General features: G+C 32.8%; 3 protein-coding genes across 5 annotated transcripts; 1 reads left to right on the top strand and 2 right to left on the bottom strand.

The window, feature by feature from the left end:
• Nucleotides 1–198: 198 nt before the first annotated feature.
• On the bottom strand, nucleotides 199–1,420 carry LOC122601750 (pentatricopeptide repeat-containing protein At1g62914, mitochondrial-like). Its single transcript, XM_043774489.1, has 3 exons — nucleotides 1,107–1,420; nucleotides 613–1,047; nucleotides 199–496 (listed from the first exon to the last, which is right to left on the bottom strand). Exons 1-3 carry the CDS (start codon nucleotides 1,418–1,420, stop codon nucleotides 199–201), a joined length of 1,047 nt encoding a protein of 348 aa, XP_043630424.1.
• A 6,277-nt stretch (nucleotides 1,421–7,697) lies between these two features.
• LOC122600990 (nuclear pore complex protein NUP98A-like) lies at nucleotides 7,698–10,777 on the top strand. Of its 2 annotated transcripts, none has more exons than XM_043773768.1 (3): nucleotides 7,698–7,818; nucleotides 8,943–9,182; nucleotides 9,976–10,777. In XM_043773768.1, exons 2-3 carry the CDS (start codon nucleotides 9,066–9,068, stop codon nucleotides 10,474–10,476), a joined length of 618 nt encoding a protein of 205 aa, XP_043629703.1. In that variant the 5' UTR covers nucleotides 7,698–7,818; nucleotides 8,943–9,065; the 3' UTR covers nucleotides 10,477–10,777. The 2 variants fall into 2 exon arrangements, with proteins under 2 accessions (XP_043629703.1, XP_043629704.1); XM_043773769.1 differs by having other exon boundaries at nucleotides 7,705–7,789.
• A 4,710-nt stretch (nucleotides 10,778–15,487) lies between these two features.
• LOC122600546 (putative pre-16S rRNA nuclease) lies at nucleotides 15,488–16,643 on the bottom strand. 2 transcript variants are annotated; one of them, XM_043773278.1, is made up of 5 exons: nucleotides 16,508–16,643; nucleotides 16,342–16,410; nucleotides 15,988–16,083; nucleotides 15,809–15,898; nucleotides 15,488–15,685 (listed from the first exon to the last, which is right to left on the bottom strand). In XM_043773278.1, exons 1-5 carry the CDS (start codon nucleotides 16,586–16,588, stop codon nucleotides 15,614–15,616), a joined length of 408 nt encoding a protein of 135 aa, XP_043629213.1. In that variant the 5' UTR covers nucleotides 16,589–16,643; the 3' UTR covers nucleotides 15,488–15,613. The 2 variants fall into 2 exon arrangements, 1 of the variants encoding a protein (XP_043629213.1); XR_006324064.1 differs by having other exon boundaries at nucleotides 15,988–16,181; nucleotides 16,361–16,643.
• Between the last annotated feature and the right edge of the window lie 6,491 nt (nucleotides 16,644–23,134).

Genomic DNA, 23,134 nt, shown 5'->3' with positions numbered 1-23,134 from the left:
GCCCGGTGACAACATTGGTATTTGGTGGTTGGTTCCACTACTTTCAAAACACTACCACTTGTAAATTGCAATATGGTGTTTCACGAAAAAAAGAACAAACATATATATACAAGATTTTAAACTACCTCTCGTTGGTATTACACGAGTTCTGTACAAGGGTGTATAGTGACTGAATTCTACAGAATCGCTCCACATAGCTCACCAATCTAAATTCAATTTAACCCGAGGAAACCACTCTTCAAAATCCACATGTCGCGATGCTCTGTCTAGATTCCCATGTAGACCTTTAAATTTTATCGCTTCACGTTGAATCTTTTTATGCCCTGATATGTCTGCAACAAGTAAGTCATGGAAAAAGCGCCTCGCGTCATCAAACTTGTGGCATTTGATTGCGCGACGAATGAGTATAATGTGCACATAGGCATCTGAATTCATCCCGCTGCCATCCATCAGATGGAACAAACCAACTGCATCTTTGTACTTGCCAAACATTAACCTTTGTAAATAATTGAATTTATATGGAGATGCAAACCACGCTGAGTCATGAAGTGGACCATTATATGACAAACGGTAGTATTTCAAAAACTTAGGAATATTTCCATCCCAATATACCCAAGCACTAACTTGTAGTAAGTAACAGTAGTCGGTATGATGCATTTGGAGGCCAACGAATCAAGAACTCTCCTTGCTTCGCGCATTTCCCCTTTTTTCCAACCGTAGGCCTCAATAAGTGAATTGTAGGTGACTATGTCAGGTGTATGCTTACCACTGGTCTTATCCATGATGTCGATAACGGCTTGTGCTTCATTTATCTTACCTAGTTTGCAGAGTGCATCGACAATAATATTGAAAGTTTTGACATCCTGATGGATTTTTTCATTCTCCATTCTTTTAAGCATGAGACAGACATCGTCCCAATAACCTAACTTAGACATGCCATAGATCATAGAGTTGTATGTGTGGACGTTAGGTGGGATGACTTTGTGATAAAACATTTCTATCAATAGATGGTAAACATCATCTATCATTCCTCTGTCTTTGCAGAGACTATCGAAGATAAAGTTATACATGACAACATCAACCTTCAATCTCCGATGATGGAGAACCTAAGCAAACCAATGGCAGCATAGTGAGAGCCGACCTTACAAAGCCCTTCAATCATAGTCTTGTAGGTCACTAAATTAGGTTCATATAGTTGGCGTCTGTTCATGAGACGAAACAACTGTTCTGCCTCATAAGTCATTTGTTCCCGAATGAACCCTTTTAGGAGCATATTGCAAGTGGAGACATGAGGTTCCACACCTTGTTTGAAGCAAAAGCCCATGACTGTAAGGCCGTGTTTTGAGAGACGCAATCGACAATAACATTTTACGGCTATGCCCGCAGTGTACTTGTTAACACGGAAACCAAAAGCACACATTTGCTTAAAAAGATCAAGGGAACAAGAATATTGTTTTAGGTGGGTAACATCATACAACAATCGAGTAAACCTAACAACACAAGGAACGGGCCGTTGATGTATCATTACATTGAACAATTTCAAGGCATCGTTCACATTATCAACATAATCATACAGTGAACAAGAATTCGAATGAAGTGATTTATAATTAGGAGGAGTAACTATAAAACGGTTTAAACTAAAAGTACCTTGAAACAATCTTCTTTTAATTAGTAAATGATGAATGTATGCCTGATTGGCCATCGATCTCAACAGCCCCAGAAACAGAACAGTTCCAAAAATATACTCCGTATATATTTTTTTTATTGTGTTCGATTGTACTTAATAGCGGCCGTAGGTACTAGGTAGGGTTATTATTATTTCTACAAAACAAAAACAAATAACGGATACATAGCTATTAGGTAGGTTGGTCGATAAAGGACTTTTTGGCGTTTTGGTATTGAAAATAATAAACCCTTTTAAATATTAACCAAAAAATCCTCTTGTTACTATAAACAAATGACATGATATCTATTAATTTTCTTTTCTTATTTTTTACTCTGATTTGTCACATGTCTTCATTTAATAGTTAGAAAGATTTTTAAAACATTAATATTTGATATTTATATTTACGAGAACGGTACTTGCGCGTTACGGCGGTGATAGAGGTGATCGATGATGGAGTGGTGATGTAATGGCGACGAAGGCGGTGGCGGTGATGGGCTGATCTACCTATAGGGCCCCGCCCTCGGATTTAAAAATTCGTCAAAAGTATATCGAATGATCACTCTAATGAAAGAGCATGAAATTTTTAGAATACCCATGTAATTATAAACTTTGTCGCGTAGTTATCAAAGTTATCACTAGAGTAATAATTACATATCAATTATATTGAATTATTTAAATATCATATTAGTGAATTTTCTTTTCCTTTTCATCATTGTTAAATAATCCAATCTCTTACTCATAGTCAATAAATTATTCATTTTCTGATGATTAACCTTTTCAGATTATGTTTTATATAATGAAATTGAATTATTTTAGCATTAAATTAAATTTCATATTAGCTTTTTTTTTTTTGGTACGCTTTAAGTAGTCTTTGTTTCAATACAAACAATAATGTAAAGAGATAATTTTGTTTCTAAATCACATAGAAAATACATTTTTTTTTCGTTCGTTAAATGTTATTAAGTTGTATAATAATGTTATATATCATAACAAATCATAAAAATTAAAAAACTCAAAAAGTTATGAATGTTTTTTTGATTAGCGCTCATTTTTTTTTTACAAAATTCAGCCCAACTATTTTTTTAATTGACCCATTTATTTTTGTAAGTCACATTTTAAACTGGGCCATGTTTATCATAAAATACGCGCTTTTTGTATCCGTCCTCCCAGGTTCGAAATTTGGCTCAGAGTTTGATTTTTCATTTTTGTGAGGATTTATTACACAATGAACCGGACCGGGTTTAAAATTTAGATCTCTCACCGGTTCGCAGCTAAACAAGTTTGTATCTCTTTATTTTATTTTGTTTCTTTTCTCTGACACGAAAATCTCAACAAAAATAATGAAAATAACAACTTCATTGAAGTTTAATCTTTGGTCTTTAGATTGCAAATACTATGTGAAAGTGATTCTGTATGTATCCATGATAATTCAGTAGGTTATTTTAATTGAGATCATTAAAATTACATTTAAGCTTTGATTTCTGTGTTCTTAAGAGTTTGCACACCACTTGTTTGTTAAAATGCTTCAATGAAATTCAATTTCTATTTTGTGAAAGTTGTTCCCTCTTTGTAAAAAAACAAAGCAGCCTTGACCATGCCATACTTGGAAGAACGAGCCTATCAAAAGTGGATAAGAAGATTGATCCACGTAATGTGATAAGGCTATGGATTTATAATTTTGAGCTTGGAGCTTCAAGATAAATTTCCAATCAAGATGATTAGGAGAGTTGGGATAGCAAAGTTATGGATTTATAATTTTGAGCTGTTGAGAGAAGATGGAATAGTATACAACTTTTGTGAACCATATTTCATTGATTTACCGTTTGAAGACGTAATCTTTTTATATAATTCCTTCATGAGGGCTATAATAAAAACATTTGAGTATCAGGTGGCTCAGAAGGCAGTTAAAAAAATACATGTATGATTGTATGGGTTGTGTGATCAAGTCTGCTTTACAAGACTTTCAGTTGGGAATAGAGTCAATCGGGAAAAAATAAACCATTAGTTGGAAAAGTATAAAAATGGGCTTTTTAAAATGTAGTTACCCGAGTCTTCTATTTTCATAGAAAATGTCATATTTGAACTTGTTTTTTTATTATTCAAGCATCCTTTTAAAACTATTTGTTTTCTTCTATAAAACACTTTAATATTGCACAACCTAAGACACCCTTAAGGTCTTATAAAAATCAAGTAAATTTTAGCATCGATCGATCCCCTTTTTTTATATGGCTACATGGTCAAAACTTATGGTAAGACCCAAAGTTTATATGAGGTAATACCAACAATACTTTACACCACAATAAATCAACTGACTTGTAAACAATAATGTCACAATTATACGAGAGTAGACATTTTTATTTCGACTAAACAACTATGTCACGACTCCTTTGATTTGGTAAAAGTAATACAATTGTATAAATGTTCAAAAAAAATAAAAATAAACTAGCATGGTACCTGCGTACTGCGGCGGTATTTGTGGAGGTGACGGTTTGATGGTGGGAGTGGACTGTTGATGGTGGAGGCGGCGTCGAGTGGGGTTGGTATCGATGTAAATGATAAATAGAGATATTTTAAAAGATAAATGATTGATAGTGCAATTAAAGATATTTTATTTTCCTCATATAACTTTATATATAAGGCTATTAATATAGTATAGATATAGATACAGTTGTATAAATATATTACATCACATTGATAAGACTTGATTTCCCGAATGCCATAAATAAGATTTAATGTTAATTGCTGATGGATTTTTTTTATATATATATAAATATAAGAATTTATATATTCATATTTCTTTGTACTGAATATCAAATATTATCTATTAGGTTTATCCGTTTTTATATACATCTAAACCAACCAAAATCAAACTTTGAACATCATTATGCTTACAACTACCTTATTTATTCTAAAAAATGCTCTAAAATTTCTTTAAAATAGTAGAATGGTTTTCTTTTTTGTCTTTAAAACACCTTCGTATCGAAGGTTGAGAGCTTAGACTTTATTGTCCATATAGAATATTTATATTGAAGTAGATTATTTAACCCTTCTGTTTAATTTTATGTTTTTTTTCTGAACATTCAGTTGTTATATGACATCAGGGAAACTCCGCCGTATAATAGTGAAGCCTTGCACGTACCTAGACAACGAGATGTTGACCATGGGCCGTTACAAGTATTCGGAGGAAAAAACCTCATGACTTGTTATTCCTTAAGATCGAACGTAAAACCTGAAAATCTGAGATGCCGCTAACCAATAGACTAATTAACATGATCCTTTTATTTTTCCATCCTCACACTAAAACCATCCACATTTATAATTATATACGTTTTTGTCGGTTTATCACTTATAATAACATCATATTTTATTCTCATTTTCAATCTATTTTTTGTCTACTCATAAAAATTAAATGCAAAATAAATGAATACTAAATCAAAACAAAATACAGTAGCCTCTAAAAAAGAATTACAAACGTCAAGTACCTGAATTCAGTAACAAGATTTATTGAACATATTTTAGTGTTCTGGGCACGTTTACAAATATTTTTAGTTGATGTTGTAAGTCAATGAGGAGCTCAAAACTTAAACATGTACAACCATAAAAACACAACTATATATGCATTTGCAATATTATACTTGTACAGTTATACCTATTTAATAAAATTCCAAAATTAAAAAAACAAAAACAAAAACAAACCCAATCAAAAATGCTAAAAAGAAAAGAAAAAAAAAAAGAAAAAAACAATATAGGAATGGGTCCGTTGTTTCATGGTTTCAAGTTCCAAGAAAAATAAAAGAAAAGAAAAAAAGAAATGCTACTAAACTTTTTTTTGTAAAGATTTGTTTTCTTCGCTAAGAAAATTGAAGCTTTATTATTGGAGATATGAATATATGATGGTGTATGTATATTGTATATGATGTTGAGATTTTAGATGTAAAAAAACCAAAATATCTTCACGTGTAATGCACATAAGGGCCTTGAAGAAGCAACACGATGGTTGTTAGTAGCAAAAACATGGATGACTGATGATACATAAATCTAATATCATCAACCATAAAATGGCTAAAAGTGTTTTGCACTCTTAAGTGGCAACTATAAGTTCGCGTTTGGTTCGCAGATTCTGATGGAATTTGATGGAATTGGAATTGAATTTCATTCCTTAGTGCGTTTGGTTGCTCAATGATGAAGTAATATCATTCCGTTGGAATGTCAACATTCCCTCATTTGATGGAATCTTCATTCCATGTAGATGGGGGAAGGAATCTCATTCTGTCTCTCCCTTAAATCTTCAAAAAATGAAAAACATTTCATCAAATTCCATTCAATCAGATTACAATTCCTTCAATAGATTCCATTTCATCTAAAAACATTCCATGAACCAAACACGCCCTTAAGTTTAATGTAAATGCCTTGTTTGTTTGTCATATGGATATGTTAACAGCTGTTGGAACTTACTTGCAATTATATATCTTAGAAATGATCGTGTCACAAATAAAAAGTATAGGACTATATGCGTAGGATTTTTTTAATTTTTTATTTTTTTTTATGTGCTTGTGTTGATGTTTTTGAAGATGGAGAATGTGTGAAGGCAAATAGTTACTCTTCTTACACCTAGGATGAGAATGTCTGCTTTTATATGTCCATGTTTATCTAGAATGTTATGTAGCTTAATCCGTAACCCGTTTTAGGCATGCCACCCTACCTCCATTTTAATTTTTAGGAACTTGTTTTGATCCGAAATTTTTTAACATGTCACTTAGCTAAGTTGCTTATAATATATTAAGATTCTCCTAAAAGTTACTTTTATGGATCGGTTTCGTATTCATATGTTAGGAAAACTATTTCTTAAGTAAACAATCTTAAGTTGCTTATAATATTTTTTATTTTCCTAAAAATTACTTTTATGGATCGGTTTCATATATGTTAGGAAAACTATTTCTTAAGAAGGTTAAAGAATTTCTTAAGGGAGACAAGGATTATAGTAGTAGATATGTGATCAAATGGCCCAAATGGGTTCCATAAAATGCAATATCTTTATGTGGCGAGCGGCGATGGATCGGATACCCATGCTTTTAGCCTTACAAGAACAAGGGTGTCACTTTGGGAACGTGCAATGTGGGCTATGTAATCTTGAACCAGAATCTGTTGACCATATGTTTGGGTCTTGCGAGATGTCAATGAAAGTGTAGAATTACATTAGCAAATGGTGCAAAGTGAGAGCCTTTGTTATTTTTTCCTTCAAAGATGTCATGGAGATGCACAAATTTGTAGGTTTAGGTAAGAAGGCTAAATTTGTGTTAAAAGGCGTTATCATGGTTTCATGTTGGATTCTATGGAAGACTAGGAATGATTACAAGTTTTCGGCAATCAACGTCAATGTTGGAAGAATTATAAACAATATCAAGGCATCGAGTTTTTTGTGGTATAAGAATAGAACTAAAAATCGCACAATTAGTTGAGAAGATTGGTATAAATTCAATATAATGTGAATGCTTGTATATGTTTGCCCACTTCTTTGGGCTTCTGAATAAACTTTACCTTTAAAAAAAGAAAAGTAAACAATACTCAAAAGTTAAGTTAGCATACTATTTCTTAAGTAAACATTACTCGAAAGTTAGCGTAAAAAATCTTATTTTTGAATATCTAACTATAAATTAACTTATTGCAATAATGAAGGGATTCTTTTCAAAAGCTCTATAAACAAAATAAGTCGATCGGAACACATAAAAAAGTATGTAACTTAAGCGATAATTTATTTTTATTTACAAAACCAGCAGTGGATCAATGGTTAGAGTTCCTTGCTTTTAGTGATAAAAGTTAAAGGTTTGATCCTCATACTTAACAATGCTGAAAGATGGCATTGGGAGTTAGTTTCCTTTTATATTTATTTTTATTTACAAGCATAAGCTAACATCGATAAGCAGTAAGCTGGCCAAACACCCCCTTAGTGATGCCTTTAAAAAAAAATTATTTTCTTTATCGATAAGCTAAAATTGATGGTGAATTTGTCCTATTATCATACACTGAATGACAATTTTCCTTTTTCTTTTTCACCCTTTTAAGCAGAAATCTTTTTCACCCTTTTTAGCAGGAAAAGAAAACAACTTCCATGTTCATGACCATGTAAACTCCAACTCAACTTATTTAAATTTGTAAGTTTTTGCTTATGGATTTGTTGCCTTTCCTCTGTATATGTATGATTCATTCAGTGAATTTATTTTCTTTAACTGATATACGAAAGGTGCATCATCCATTCCCTAGTTAAATATCATATATAGGTTTTAGACGTTTTACATCTGGTCAGCTGGAATGGAAAGGCTGTTTATTTATGTTATGAGGTTAATTATATATGAACTTGCCAATTGATTCTTATTCTGGGCGTATTAAAAAAGTCTAATTTGATTATGTACTGAAACTTTGTATTAATCCGTGGTATTGGTTAGTATTAGATGGCCCGAGAGTCACCGTTGCTTTTTTTTTTTTGTCACATGGATATATTAACGGCTGTTGGAACTTACTTGCAATGATACATTTTAGAACTGATCGTGTCACAAATAAAAAGCATACAAGGACTATATACTTAGGATGCTTATTTTTCCATGTTCTTGTGTAAATAGTTACTTTCTTACACTTGGATGAGAATGCCTGCTTTTATGTGTCCATGTTTATCTAGAATGTTATGTAGCTTAATCTGTAACCCGTTTTAGGCATGCCACCCTACCTCCATTTTAGGAACTTCATAAGTTCATATACCATTTGCAAAGCGTAAACTCTGTTTCTGGTAACATTTTTGTATAGCTAGATCTACTTTGTTCCAAACTAAATACTTTTTTTGGGCTATTGATCAACTAAAAAGGCCCCACTTGTTATGTCACGTCTATATATTAAGTCCAAGTTCAATGGTTAATCTACCAGCTAGACAGAGTATAATCTATCGTCTCTCAAAAGCTGATTATGATAATTGTGCTTGCACTTCGAGCCTACAAGTTCCAATTTGGTATTCTTTTCTACATTTCCCTGTTTATAGGGCGTAAGTTACTTATCTAAGGATCTTCTGTTAGTAGTACTTATGTTGATTTGATATATTTGTAGAAAGATTCGGAAATTAGCTTACCATATAATGACTATTAAAGGTTCCGAGTTTAAACCAGTGACTTGTTGCAAGAGTGTTATATAGCTGACGATTGATACCTTATTCTTAGAACTTGCCGGTATATATTGAATTTTTGTTTTGCTGTCAGTAATTTGAATATCTAATTGCTTTTGATTTCAACAGCGTTTGGGCAGTCATCTAATAGCCATTCGGGTCCCCATCAGTTTTTTGGCAGACCGATAATGCAAATAACTATCCATTTGTTCAAAAACCATTTGGTAGTCCATCTCCTTTTGGTGCACAAACATGAGGTTCTATTTTTGGTGGCACATCTACTGGTGTGCTTGGTTCCTAACCAGCTTATGGTGCATCATCAACACCTGCTTTTGGGAGTTCGTTGCCTATCTTTGGAGATTCATCAAGGTGCAACCTCTGGTGCTTAGTCAAGCCAGCCTTTGGTGGTAACCAGGCTATGGGCTAATCTTTAATATCAAAGGTTTTGTGAAGAATATCTGGTTTTGGCTTAATCTTTATAATCAATTTTTTTGTGATATATATTTATATATAAGCTTTTGGGAAAGAATCTGCGATATCAGTTTTAATGACTGCTCTGAGTTAAGTTCTTTAGCATCAATGCATCATACTGCATATGATTTTGGCTTAATCTTTAATATCAATGGTTTAGTGAATGATATATGGCCATTGTTGTAAGTGTTATGTGTGGCTCGTTAAGACGCTTCTGTATATAAATCTGAGATTGCTAATAGTCATACTGATGCGTTTATAGTTTAATGGTTTATAAATTACAAGAGGTGATATTTATTGTAATGTTTTGTAATTTCTTTTTCTCTTATGGCAAGCATAGATTAGAATCTTCCTTGTAATGACTTCAGATCATAAAATGAAGTTTTGGTTACTGACAGGTGAAACAATCACTTTTTTAGACTTCCTCTATTAACTAGGTGTCTTTCCAAGTTAATGCCTGGGAGTGGCTTTGGCTCATGATGTTCATACCTGTTGTCTATGATCAAGCCAGTTTCATATTTGTTATGATTTTAATATTATCATACTCTTTACTTGATGTTGGATTTTAGTCTCTTCTTTTGTCAAATGTATGAACAATATGCTATCATTCCTTCTCTTCGATTTTCTTTTATGAGTTTATCACTTTATATATATGATTAATTTATTTCGTCCCCTGTATTCCGAATTACAGGTAGTTCTCTGTTTGGGCAAAAGCCTGCATTTGGTGGCTTTGGATCCACTATGCAGACGAGTCATATTGGAATTTCTGCAATCACAACCTGCTTTTGGAAGCAGCTTGTTTGGGTCATCACTTTTTGGAGCTTCTAGTCAACCTGTTTCTGGTGCTACCAGCACACCAGCATTTGGATCCTCAAGCACTCCTTTATTTGGCTACGAGCGGCCTGCTTTTGGTCCTACGTCAACCCCATCATTTGGCAACACAGGTTCCGCATTTGATGTTTCTGGCTCTTCTGTTTTTGGATCTAGCAGTCCAACCTTGGTGCATCAAGTTCATCAGCATCTGGTTCAGGTACTCCTGCTTTTAGAGCCTCCAGCATTTAGCTCTTCACTGGCTCCTGCTTTTGGTGCTGCTAGCTCTCCTTTCGGTTTTGGGTGTCCAGCATGGTCAATTTACATCTGCATTTGGCAGCAGTCTATGTGGTACTGCTATCCCGGCCTTTCGGGCACCTAGCTCGTTTGTTACCTATTCATATGTACATAGCTGTTTCCTTGTTCTAGAACTAATATTTGGTACTGTGGTGACTAAAAATATATACTTGGTTGAACCACTAGAATGCAAGTGGTCAGGCCATAACACCAGCATTTGGGAGGAATGGGCTCTGGTACTAATACTGATCAGCAGTCAAACCTTTTTTCTTCCTCTTCTGTAGAAGTCGGTTATGATGAACAACTTCGCACTTAGGATCATACAAATGTCCTAAGTTGCTTTAACTACTTTTGGTTATTAGAATCACCATTGGGATTAGAGAAAATGAAAGGTAAAAAGTATACAGTATCTAGTCGAACCTTAAGCGTTGTTGGATGTCTTTTTTTGTGAGTTGTCCTCTCTCTGATTAGCAATAAAAAAGTTTGTTGTAATTTATAAAAGACCAATAGTAAAAAGTTCACTATTACATAAGTCTTTATGTAAATATCACAAGATTATTGCATGTAATAAAGACTGGACGCATTTAACTCAGATGTCTATGGATACCTCATTTGATGTTATTGGCTCATAATTGTCTATAAAGATCATATTTTATGTTTCTTATGTTTAATCATACTCCGATTTAAATATTATCTAATTGACTAATATAACTTTGTTAAGAAATAATTAAATAAAAATGTAATAAAATACAAACCAAATTTAGATGCGTTAAATAAAAAAATAAAAAATGAAAATTTTGTTAAAACTTTTTGGTCCAAATCAATACATATAAAGTCAAAATACTAATGTTGTGATTGACTACTAATAAAGTAAATAATGACCTCATAATTTTACTATAAAGATTGTAATTAAAACTTAATCTTTAATAATCTTTTCTTTTAGTAAAATAATTTAAGACCATATCATATATATTGGTAGATGGTATTTGTAATGAGAAACTTATGATGAAATTTTAAAATTTAAAGTTTGTTGAGTAGTATTGTATCAATTTTCACTTTCTAATAACGTTATAATTTTATGTTTTCATTTGTGACCTGAATGATCGATTCGAACCATTATGGCAATTTAGGGACTCTTTATAATAATTGGAAGATAATTAATCAATTATATCAATATACGTTTGAAGTTAAAAAAAAAAAGCTTAATTCAATATGTTAATAAACACAGTTGTGAAAAATTAATATATTAATGTAAACTTCGATGGCATAGACAATAAAGAATACATACATCATTAAAAATGATTTAGACTTATTTATTGAATCCAACTTTATATATACTTTATTAATTATGGAAGATAATTATTTAGTTAATACAATACATTGTTAACATTTAAAAAAAATTAATTCAATTATACAATAAAATCTGTTGTTTAAAATTAATATAATATAATGTGAGATAATAATATGTCTAGTTAGAATCATTCACTATAACTTATTTAATTATTATATTTTACTCCCAATTACGAAGTACATGTTTCAACTCTATCATAACTATTTCCAAACTTAAATATATTTATTACTTTAATTATAATTATTAAATGTGAATGAATAATTGAGAATGTAAATATAGTAAAGTTAAGGGACTAATGTTGTGTTTACTCAATAATAAATTTGGTAATGGTATATATTAACTTTGATCTAAAGGTTGTAATTAAAAGTTGAAACTAATCTAATGGTCTTTTTGTTATATATATATTGGTACATTATTAGAATAGTAAAAAGTTTAAGAAAATGTTACCATTCAATTTGTGACACGTCTACAAATGCATGCGTCCTTTTTTTCTGCAATCTCGGATCGAAAGAAAGGTCGGATCGTGAAGGATTGCAATCAATTCTGTACTTTTAGTAATATAAAATTGGACGATCTTTGTAAATCACCAATATGGATGGTCTGATGGCCCAAAAAACAAATGGTCTACATGATGACTAATTAAACGACCTCAAAAATACTCATATTTTTGTTTGGAGAGCGGTCCTTGATAGTGTTCCCACTTTGGTCGCTCTTAATGCTCGCAACTGCTATTTTGGGGACCTGCTTTGTGGTTTGCGTAATGATGGACAGAAAAGTATTGAGCATGTTTTATGTCATTGTTGTATTTTCGCCTCTGTTTGGAACTCGATTTGTTCCTGGTGTCGTATTCCACCTCTGTTCTTTTTTGGCGTTAAAGAAGTAGTGGACATTCATAAACATGTCGGGGTGGGGAAGGATAGAAGAAAGATCATCAAAGGCATTGTGTGGACGACGTGTTTGTGTATTTGGAAGGCAAAGAACGACAAAAGATTCAACGATGTTGATGCTTGTCCAGTGAAAATTACTCATGACATCAAAAGTCTAGGTTTTTTATGATATTAAATAGATCTACAAGGAAGAATATTAGCTGGAATGATTAGGATAATTTTAATATTGGGTAACATTTGTAAATTTTGTTTGTATTGTTTTGAAATGTGGTCCGCTTGTGCTTTGCAAAGACAAGTGTGAAATGTGAATATATTATTGCAGTTTAAAAAAAAAAAAAACTCAATCGCCAAGCCCAAGAGGCTGTAATTGATAATGAACACAGGGATGATATTAACCAGTCACTCAATACGGTATTGAGATCCAAAATTCGTGGAAGACGACATTAGGAGTTACTTTACTTTTTACTTAAAGGTCTTTCATACGTATGTTAATGGATTTTATAGAGAGAGTTTTTTTTTTAAGGAATGTTATAGTAATGGAAGTGAGGAAGACGATAGGTCTCATATATGTCTTTCTTATCTTTTTCAAATTAGCCTCCACTTATTATTAGGGTTGATATATTGTCGGATAAAAGAGGCGAATCCGCGAATATCTTTCGTCCCTTCTGCCGTCGGATTAAAGTGACATACAGGTAATAGGGGTATGGAAAAAGTTGTTGAAATTGTGTGAACTTTCGTAGACCCGACTAACCATATTTTTTCGGATCTTTGAGCATATAGGGTCATGCACAATTGAACATCTATAATGTTTAACCATAAAGCTACGCAATGATATTTGATCATTTACGTATTTAATTAAATAGTTTTAACTAAGTTATACGTTTATAAATTAACGCGAGTTAATTGAAGATAAACGGATAAAATGACAACTTTTATTTATAGTAGTCGATTAAAGTTAGTTTTAATTGATTAATAAATAACTTATTAATTAAATGAGTTAACGGGTTGGATAATTAATTTTTAGAACGGCAGAAGGGTTGGATAATTAATAGTTTTATGTCCATAATTAATTAATAATTAGTTAACTAAATAATGATAGTCAGGTCCGACCCACATGTCCCCTTGGGGCGGTTCTATATCAATCCTAGAAGTGGGAGGATGAAATTTGCTAGGGATTTTTAGGGTTTTTGGTCCCATAATTTATTTTGAAGACTTCCTTATAAATACCTTAAGAAATCCCTAATTAAATCATTCATTCACAAATCCCTAACACACACATAAAGGTGAAAATCTGATTTCTCCATTTTGTGTGTGTCGAAAAAAACATCCCAAAAGAAGCAAAACCCCAAAATTGTTTTAGCTATAGAGGTTCGAATTCCACTAGGTGGAATTGTAAGAGTTTCATTTGTTGCGATCGTAAGCTTAAATGTGTCTAACAGATCCTTGGTTAAGACATTGTTCGTGTACGCACTTACGGAGGGATTCCACATCATGAGAGATCTTGTCTACCGCAACGAGGTTAGTTTTATATTTATCAAGTTACTTATATTGCATTGCATGATGATTTTGGTTCGGGATGTTAGAACTATTAAATGTCTCCTAAAATGATACCACACGTTTTTAATAGTTGTTAACAGTTTATTAACACGCTTCCGCTTCGCACTTTGATTTGTCATTTAAAATTGTTTTCAAATCGGGTCGGTTACTCGACCCATTTTATGTTATTTGGTTAATGAAATCCCAACAAAAGTGTGGGGTCAGATGGGTAAATTTCGCCCCTTCTGCTCAAAAATTTGCCCCATGTCGGGTTAAAGTGACGTAAAGTTGATAATATTACGATAAAAAAAATGTGAGGTCAGATGGGACAAAATTCATCCCTTTTCCTCTGCTAAGCGGTGCCAATAGACAAAAAGAGGTGTCATTAAGAAAACCCCCGATATCCCATCCACTTATTTTACACCGTCTAATCAATAATCATCCAACATTCAATATCCACCCATCTCACTTTTTGTCTTTTTCACTTTGACTGCATTTCTAGCACTATGAAAACAAAATACAAAAACCCACTATCAAGTATCATATATAAATATATATATATATATATATATATACACATCGAATTTCTTTACAATTATCACCATCATCATCTCGATGAAATCCGATTAAACACTTTCAAAATGAAGATATGCAACGATAAAGATACAAATTGTATAACCCTTAGAATATTCGGTTTTATCGTAATAAAGTGTATCACAACCTATTATAGTTTGATCATTTTCTTTATTTCATTAAGTTATTTTCTTCTTCTTTAGTCATATAGATATGTATATATATATATATATATATCTATTACAGCACCTCCTTCAACCTACTTTCTCTCCAACTATTTTCCATCAATAATGGAGTGTTCACGGGTCTAACGGGTCAAACCGGCAAACCCGGCCCGAAGGAGTCATCAATCTTACAAACCGAGAACCGGCCCGTCTGGTCTCCGGGAGGGTCGGTTTTAGGGCGGGTTCCAAGACGGTACGGGTTTGCGGGTCTTTTGCTCATCCCTAGTCAAGATCATCAACTTTACTTTTGTAACATGTAAACTACGTTACAAGCAGGGGTGTTTGGATGAAATGATTATTACAACATATATGACTTGCTGAAAGGTAGTGATAGTTACCAGTTTTGTAACTTCATACTTATCTCACTTCTCTATAAGTTGTGTTAACAAATTATTACCTGCTTATCTAAATCTGTTTCTCATTGGTAACAAAATGGAAACAAGTAATTCAGCTTACTCTGACACTAAAATCTGCCTATCAAGAACAAGGGATGCCAAAAGAGCCAATACAGGATAAGAAAAGATCTGCTGTTCAAAAAAAAGGATAAGAAAAGATGGTTTCTAACATTTAGTTCATGAGATACACTTTTTTAGTAACATTCAGTTAATGCTACATTTCCCAAACAAGACGGCACTACTACAAGGTACATGCTCAACAACCCTTGTCATCCTTTACACCGCTCCATGGCTTTGACCCGGGATTGTTATGAAAATCTAAGTAACCCTGTCAAAACACACCAAGCACCGCAAGACAACTATTAGTTCAATATCAAACTCAATCTCATACACAATATTGGGTACAAAAGAACATTAATAATCCAGTGAACTTTAGAAGAAAAAGTAATACTTGTAATATTCCCGAGGCCGCGAACATGTCAGTTATCCTCTTGAACTCATTCCGGCTTAGACCCAAGTGTTCAAGCAGTAGTTGGACATTCTGGTACCAAGTATTAATTTGTTATAATTAATATACTACATAAGAAAATAAATTATTTTAATAACATCAATTAGATTTTGTAAGTAAACCTTAGATGAGCCAAACTCATTCCAGTAGCACACACTCAAGTCTGGAAATTTACCACTCCTATCTAGGCCATCCACAAAGTTTTCCACCACCGAAGTCTAAAAAAACGTTAAGCAAAATTATAAATTACCAAGTCTAACAGATAGTTAACCATTTCATTATCCAACAAAGACTTACCATTTTTACTGTGCGTGACCTGTAAGTTGGGTATCCCATTATAAATCCTGACAAGTTAACTCCTATCTAGGCCATCCACAAAGTTTTCCACCACCGAAGTCTAAAAAAACGTTAAGCAAAATTATAAATTACCAAGTCTAACAGATAGTTAACCATTTCATTATCCAACAAAGACTTACCATTTTTACTGTGCGTGACCTGTAGGTTGGGTATCCCATTATAAATCCTGACAAGTTATCTTCAGAGATCTGCATACAAATTTAGAGTAACTTTTCTGTTTGGCTTTAAATAAAAAAACAAAAAAAAAATTATGCATGACAAAAAGGTGGAAAGTTGGCAACTTACCTTGCTCTTCAATTCATCCATGATGGCGATGTCACCATCTTTTTTGTCCCTTTGTCTGCAAAATTTAAGAACCGGTGTCATTGATCATGTCTAAATCTAAAAACCAATATAGCGCCAATAAAAGAAAACCGTGCTGAACCTCTTAGGTATCAATTTTCAGTTGTTTTCTTTTATTGGCGCTATATTGGTTTTTAGATTTAGACGTGATCAATGACACCGGTTCTTAAATTTTGCAGACAATGGGATAGAAAAAATGGTGACATCGCCATCATGGATGATTTGAAGAGCAAGGTAAGTTGCCAACTTTCCACCTTTTTGTCATGCATAATTTTTTTTTTGTTTTTTTATTTAAAGCCAAACAAAAAAGTTACTCTAAATTTGTATGCAGATCTCTAAAGATAATTTGTCAGGACTTATAATAGGATACCCAACCTACAGGTCACACACAGTAAAAATGGTAAGTCTTTGTTGGATAATGAAATGATTAACTATCTGTTAGACTTGGTAATTTATAATTTTGCTTAACGTTTTTTTAGACTTCGGTGGTGAAAAACTTTGTGGATGGCCAAGTTTGCTATCGGACATAGCAGCACCGATATATCTAGATCCCACGTCAAGCCCCACTAACCTTCCTCGAATTGCACCAAGACTTTGTAAGTGCTTGTACATTTCAATTGGTTTGAGTAGTTTCATCTATCAATTCATTATTTAAAAATTAGTGCCACATTAAACCTTTATAATAAAATCTAAATTTAGCCCCGTACCTAATACAAGTAAATACATAAATTGTTACAATCTTACACGAATATTTCTCTACGTATCACAAATACAAAATTCATAAAAACTCTTTCATAAATGGTTTTCTTAAGAAGTCAACTTTTGGTGTACTTGTACCACAACCTAAAACACAAGTACATAGCATAAACACGCTAAACGTTATTCTGAGTTTAACCATCAAAATAATAATAATGATAAAACGGGAATAGAAAGAAAATGGAAAGTCAACTTATTTAATGTATGAAATACAACATGAGCGGCCAAAAACAAACACGGATGTGACACTAATGTTTTCTGTGACACTAATGTTTTATTCTCAAATTGACCTAGATAATAGATACCATGTTTTATTCTCATGAATAACCTTATTCTCCAAGAAAAAACCTGATTCCTAAAACAACCTTCTAGTCCAAATCCTCTCGCATACAACATTTAACATCGCATAGTATTCCCAACTTGACACTAAATACTTTACTACAAATTTTTCCATAATCTAGAATACTTTTTTTACCAAGGCTGCCTATTAATTATATACTGCCTATAGATATCATCCCAACTTTTTGAGATATGCAGGTTGCTTTCTCTTTGATGTACGTTGCTAAGGTATACGTTACAGTGGACTTTTGAAGACTAAAAGCAAGCTCGGCATGTAATATAACTATCGAGAGTGTCAAGATAGTTATCTAATACTGAATTGACAATTGGGAAACCCGGGGTCAAACGTTCAGATATTAATATAATGCAAAAAAGAAGAAAAACCAGACAACCCTTGTAAGGTCACTTGAGTCTGTGTTAAAGAGAGCTCTACCCGGTTCGAGTTAACTAGCGTAGCAGTGGACTGGGACGTCATAGAATAGTTGGCCAAAGGACAGATTCGAGGATTACAGAGGGGAAAGAGAAAAAAAAAACAAAGTATTATGTAACTAAAGAAGGAACTGGAGTTTTGCATTACTTATCCTATCATCTTCTTAGGTATCCTCTGATGAAATTCAAAACACAAGCTTCATTTCGACTAGGAGACACCCTCGAGCATTCAAGGGTTTAAGTTAGGTGCACCTGGATGGTTGTGTGTTTGTTCTAGGGATGAGAATTTAAAGTTATGTTTTCTGTTAATGTTTATTTTTATCTTTTGACTAAAGGCGCGAAACCCTTTAACCTTGATTGCATTCCATTTTGTACCTTATTCATATAAACTAAGACGCATCTGATCATTTTTAATTTATACTCTGTTGCGTTTTCTTATTAAATATTGAGATCAGAAAGAAACTTGACCGTATTGAGACAATTTTGAAGTGAAATACTCCCCCGTCATCAGATGGGGAAGTACAAATTAAATTTTGTCTATCCCAGCTAGGCTATCAGTACCTAACTGTGTCAGGCCCATGGAAAACATAAAGCTGATGATGACACAAAAGCTCGACTTGTACATATTGATCTAACAAGAACCTCAATTTGGAGTATGAATGTTAATCCGCTGCATCTACCAATTTGCTGAGAATGAAGTCCAAATGAGTGCCCCAAAGAGTTGGAGGGATATTGGTTCCGTTACAAACTGAATGAATAGTTGGTATAATTAATTAATTATGAAGTAACCAGACATATAATTAAATTACGTTCAATATACTCCCATGGATAACCTTATTCTCCAAGAAAAAAACTGGATTTTTACAAAAAACTTCTATTCTTGACTTGACACTGAATACTTTACTACAAATTCTTCCAGCATCCAAAATACTTCTTTTTACTAGGTCTACCTTTTAACTATATATCATCTATAAACTTCATCCCAACTTTTTGGGTTTAAGCCGGGCCTTAGGTGCAGCACCAGGACGGTTGTGTGTTGTTTTAGGATTGAGAAATAAAAACTATGTTTTGTTAACGTTTATCTACATAATCTGCTAAACACATGACACCCTTCAACCTTGATTCCACTCCATTTGTACTTTATTCATATAAACTAAGACGCATCTGATCTTTTTTTATTTGTACTCCGTTGCATTCTCTCTTATAATATTTCTTAGTTTGAGGTTTCTTGATACGGATTCTTAAAAACTTATGTCCCAGCTCCCAATACGTGTGCATTTGGCAAACGTGAATCATTATATATGTACCTAAGTTGCACAGGGATTCATAAACTCTACATAATCCTTAACCAACTATAAACCAAACCCACAAACTATTTTAACAAATTTCATCATAAAATCTAAAATCATAATATTACTCAAAAAATTTAGAAATAAATAAAATAGAATAAACAACTTAGAGTAAGCTTAAGTTTATCGATTGAACTAACCTTCAATTACAGATCTGAATCCGTACTGTAAGGCTATTGTTGTTGTTCTTTCTAATATTAGCTAAAGTATTGTTGTTGTTCTTCCTCCAGATCTGAATCCGTACAGTTGAGCTTTTCTCCAGATCTAGATATACAAGAACAACAACAAGGTACCCAATCCCGACATAAGCCGGGCTATGGGGGAGGTATGATGTAGACAGACCTTACCCCTACACAATGGTAGAGAGGCTGCTTCCGGATCCACTGAAGTGGAAGGGACCTCCGGCCCGAGGGGAAAAATAGGGTTAGATCTACCGGAATGGAAGCTTAACCGGAATCCTCTCGATCTCAAACTCTCAATCTCAACCTCTCAATCACAATCACAACCTCAATCGGATCTAGATTTAGACCTTAGAGAGAATGAGCCGTTGGAGAGGAGAGAGGGCAGAGAGAAAGAGATCTAGAGGGCAGAGAGAATGATCTTTTCTCCAGATCTAGATATAATAAGGCTAAATAGTTTTTATAAATATTTTTAAGTGAGAACCTTCTAGTGTATAATAAAATTTGGGGCCAGTACATATATGGTACTCAATACATAACTATACTAAACTTAACATCATATGGAGAGATAATGTGACTGGGTTAGACTTGATAGAAAGATTTAATAACTTGGATGTGAATAAATTTTCAGAAAAAAAAAAAAAAAAATTCAATTCATGTGTTTAAATCATAACATGAAAAAAAGAAGAAAAAAATTATTATCTATAGATGTAATAATTATGACCAAATGTCTATGTTTTGTAAAGATCTCGTAAAACTTAGAAGTGGCAACTTATATGCTTGCCACACATACCCAGGTATATTCAATAACCGGGATTTGAAAGTTCATTACATGACATCAACATTTTACTCTGATCTTTACATAACATAGACATATATAGACATTTGATTATAGGTACATCGACAGGTAATAATCCAAGAAAAAAAGTTCACTAATAGGAATATACACAACTTATAGAAATAACAAGCTAAGCCATAAGCCCATTACACTAAGGGTTATAGTTAACAAAACTCTTAATAAAATTAATAAGTAACAACATATATAAATTTGATTTATCAAGACACACCTTGTGACCGAGACGATTAGGTCATATTATGTTATTTTAGTTGGTCTTGGTACAAAAAGTGACATGGTGCAATGTTTTACAAAGGCCTTCCGATGAATGATGCTTTTACGCTTTCCCTTTGCCTTGTGTATCTTAACCAAATTTTGTCAATTTAAGACAACGTCAACTAACCTTGTCATGCAATAATGTAAATATGATAGAATGACACTAGTTTACCTAAAGGCATGTCCAATGAATTTTATTCACGTTGTGTACATATGATTTTTTTATTAACAGAGAAAAATCGTGTCTCAAGACTCGAAGTAGAGGTGGGGGTTAGGAACTTTGGAGACTCAAACTCGACTCAAAGTATTTGTGTTAAATTTTAATATATGTAGATAATAACTTTTGATATTGTTTAAGCACATATTGTCAGGCTTGGGGTATACGTCATCACATATTATATGTAATAAAAAATTAGAAATATATATAATATATATATAAATATAGGGTAGAGATCCTTGAAGAAGGTGTCTTAAGGAGAGAAGATCATATAGGCCAATTAGAACGCGACATGTGTCAAAATAAAAAAAAAATGTGCGGTGGCATTTTGGTAAATAAATCAAACTTTTTTGAAGCTTGGTCAGCCTAGCGTCTGGGTCAGCTTAGATCTAGGCCAACTTGGGTTCTGATCAGCTTGGTAGGTCAGCTTGGTCAGCCTGGGTTCTTGGTCAGCGTAGGTCTAAGTCAGCTTGGGTTCTGATCAGCTTGGTAGGTCAGGTTGGTCAGCTTGGGTTCTGGGTTAGCTTGGTTGGTCAGCTTGGTCTGGGAGCTGATCAGTTTTGTCAGATTAGGGTCAGGGTCTGATTGGGTCAGCTTAGGTCAGCTTGGGTCAGCTTGGGATTGGGTCAACTTGGGGTTGGGTTGGGTAAGCTTGGGGTTGGGTCGGGTTGGGTCAGGTTAGGTCAGCTTGATTAGCTTAGGTTGGGTCAGCTTACACAATCTACACAAATGTAGATGTGACATCCGTCATCAAAATCATTATTTTATAATAGTCTCTAACTTGTATTAGAAATCATAATCCTAATAGAACTCTTGATAGATTATATACTATTATATCCTAATTATATTCAAACTCCAATACACTTATCTCCATAATAAATATAAAGTGAATATCTTAAACAAAAAAACAAAGTAAACCACAATTGTGATTTTTGCTCTCTGTCGTGGAATACAAATCACCAAAACATCACAACCATAAACCAATTTTTTTTTATCCTCTCATTGTCAAAGTTTATCTTGGTAAGATTTGATATGATCCGTATGAACATTTTTTGATATTTAAGATACAAATTATAATAAAATCCTTATAGATTATATTCTATTTTGTCAAGGTATCTAAAGAGAGATCATCAATCTTGGGGTAAATCACTTGTCTTTTCATATATATATATATATAAGCATACCTTTTAATTTAATAATCTTTATTTATAAGTAGCCTATTTGATGAATATATATTATGACAAATTTATAATAATGAATGAAAGTGGTTTTTTTTAGGGTTAAATCAAAAGCTTGAAGTATAAATCATATTAATGTTAAAAGTTTACGTATTTATTTTAGCATAATAATTAATGTAATTAAAGAAATTCAATTATGAAGGCATGGAAATCATAATAACAGATGTAAATAGGTGTTGGAAAGATTTGAAAGTTTATATATGTATATTAGTTGTAGTAGTCCTTAAAACACTAAGTTTGAGTTATTTCAGAATCTGGACAAATTCGGTTTGTTAACTTTGAAAGGTCGTATCTTGGTCATGGAAGATGGTTAAGTCACTTTTTTGGTGTCTAAAATTAATTTCAGGAAGTCTACTTTCTGGTGGAAGTAGTTTCGTGTCAAAATATGAAGTTTAAGGTTGTCAAACGAATTTTATAACAAAACTGTGCAAAGCTGAGTTTTCCGAACAGATTTAGGTCGAATTCAAAATAGTCATATCTTAGTCGATTTTATGAACTGGGAGATTATTTTTTTTCCAGAAACATTTTTAAGATGTTAAGAGTGTACAGTAAAAATTTGGATTTTTTTTGAAGCTTCGAAGGGCCTTAACTTTTATAAAACTTTTCTGCGCGCAAACAGTGAATTTTCTGACTAGTCTGTGATTATGGAATTTTTTAATAATAGTTAACGTACGAAATAAATTAATTAAAAATTCATGTAAGTTTATAACACTCTAAGGTTACAGTAGTTAAGATTTGAAAACTTGAATTGTTCGTCTTGTCGTAATAAAAAATAGATAAAGTTACCAAAAATTTTAGTGAATAAGAGCTTGTAGAATTAAATCATAAATCATTAAAACAAATACTCTATATTAAGTTATGTGACTTGTAACTTAATAATATATGACAAATCAGTTGGGAATATTTTCAAAGTAGCCACACACACACACACACACACACACACACACACACA

This window comes from Erigeron canadensis, chromosome 5 (genome assembly GCF_010389155.1).
Source record: "Erigeron canadensis isolate Cc75 chromosome 5, C_canadensis_v1, whole genome shotgun sequence".
Taxonomy (NCBI): Eukaryota; Viridiplantae; Streptophyta; class Magnoliopsida; order Asterales; family Asteraceae; genus Erigeron; species Erigeron canadensis.
The sequence above is the reverse complement of the archived record's forward strand: the minus strand, read 5'-3'. Positions and strand labels throughout refer to the sequence as shown.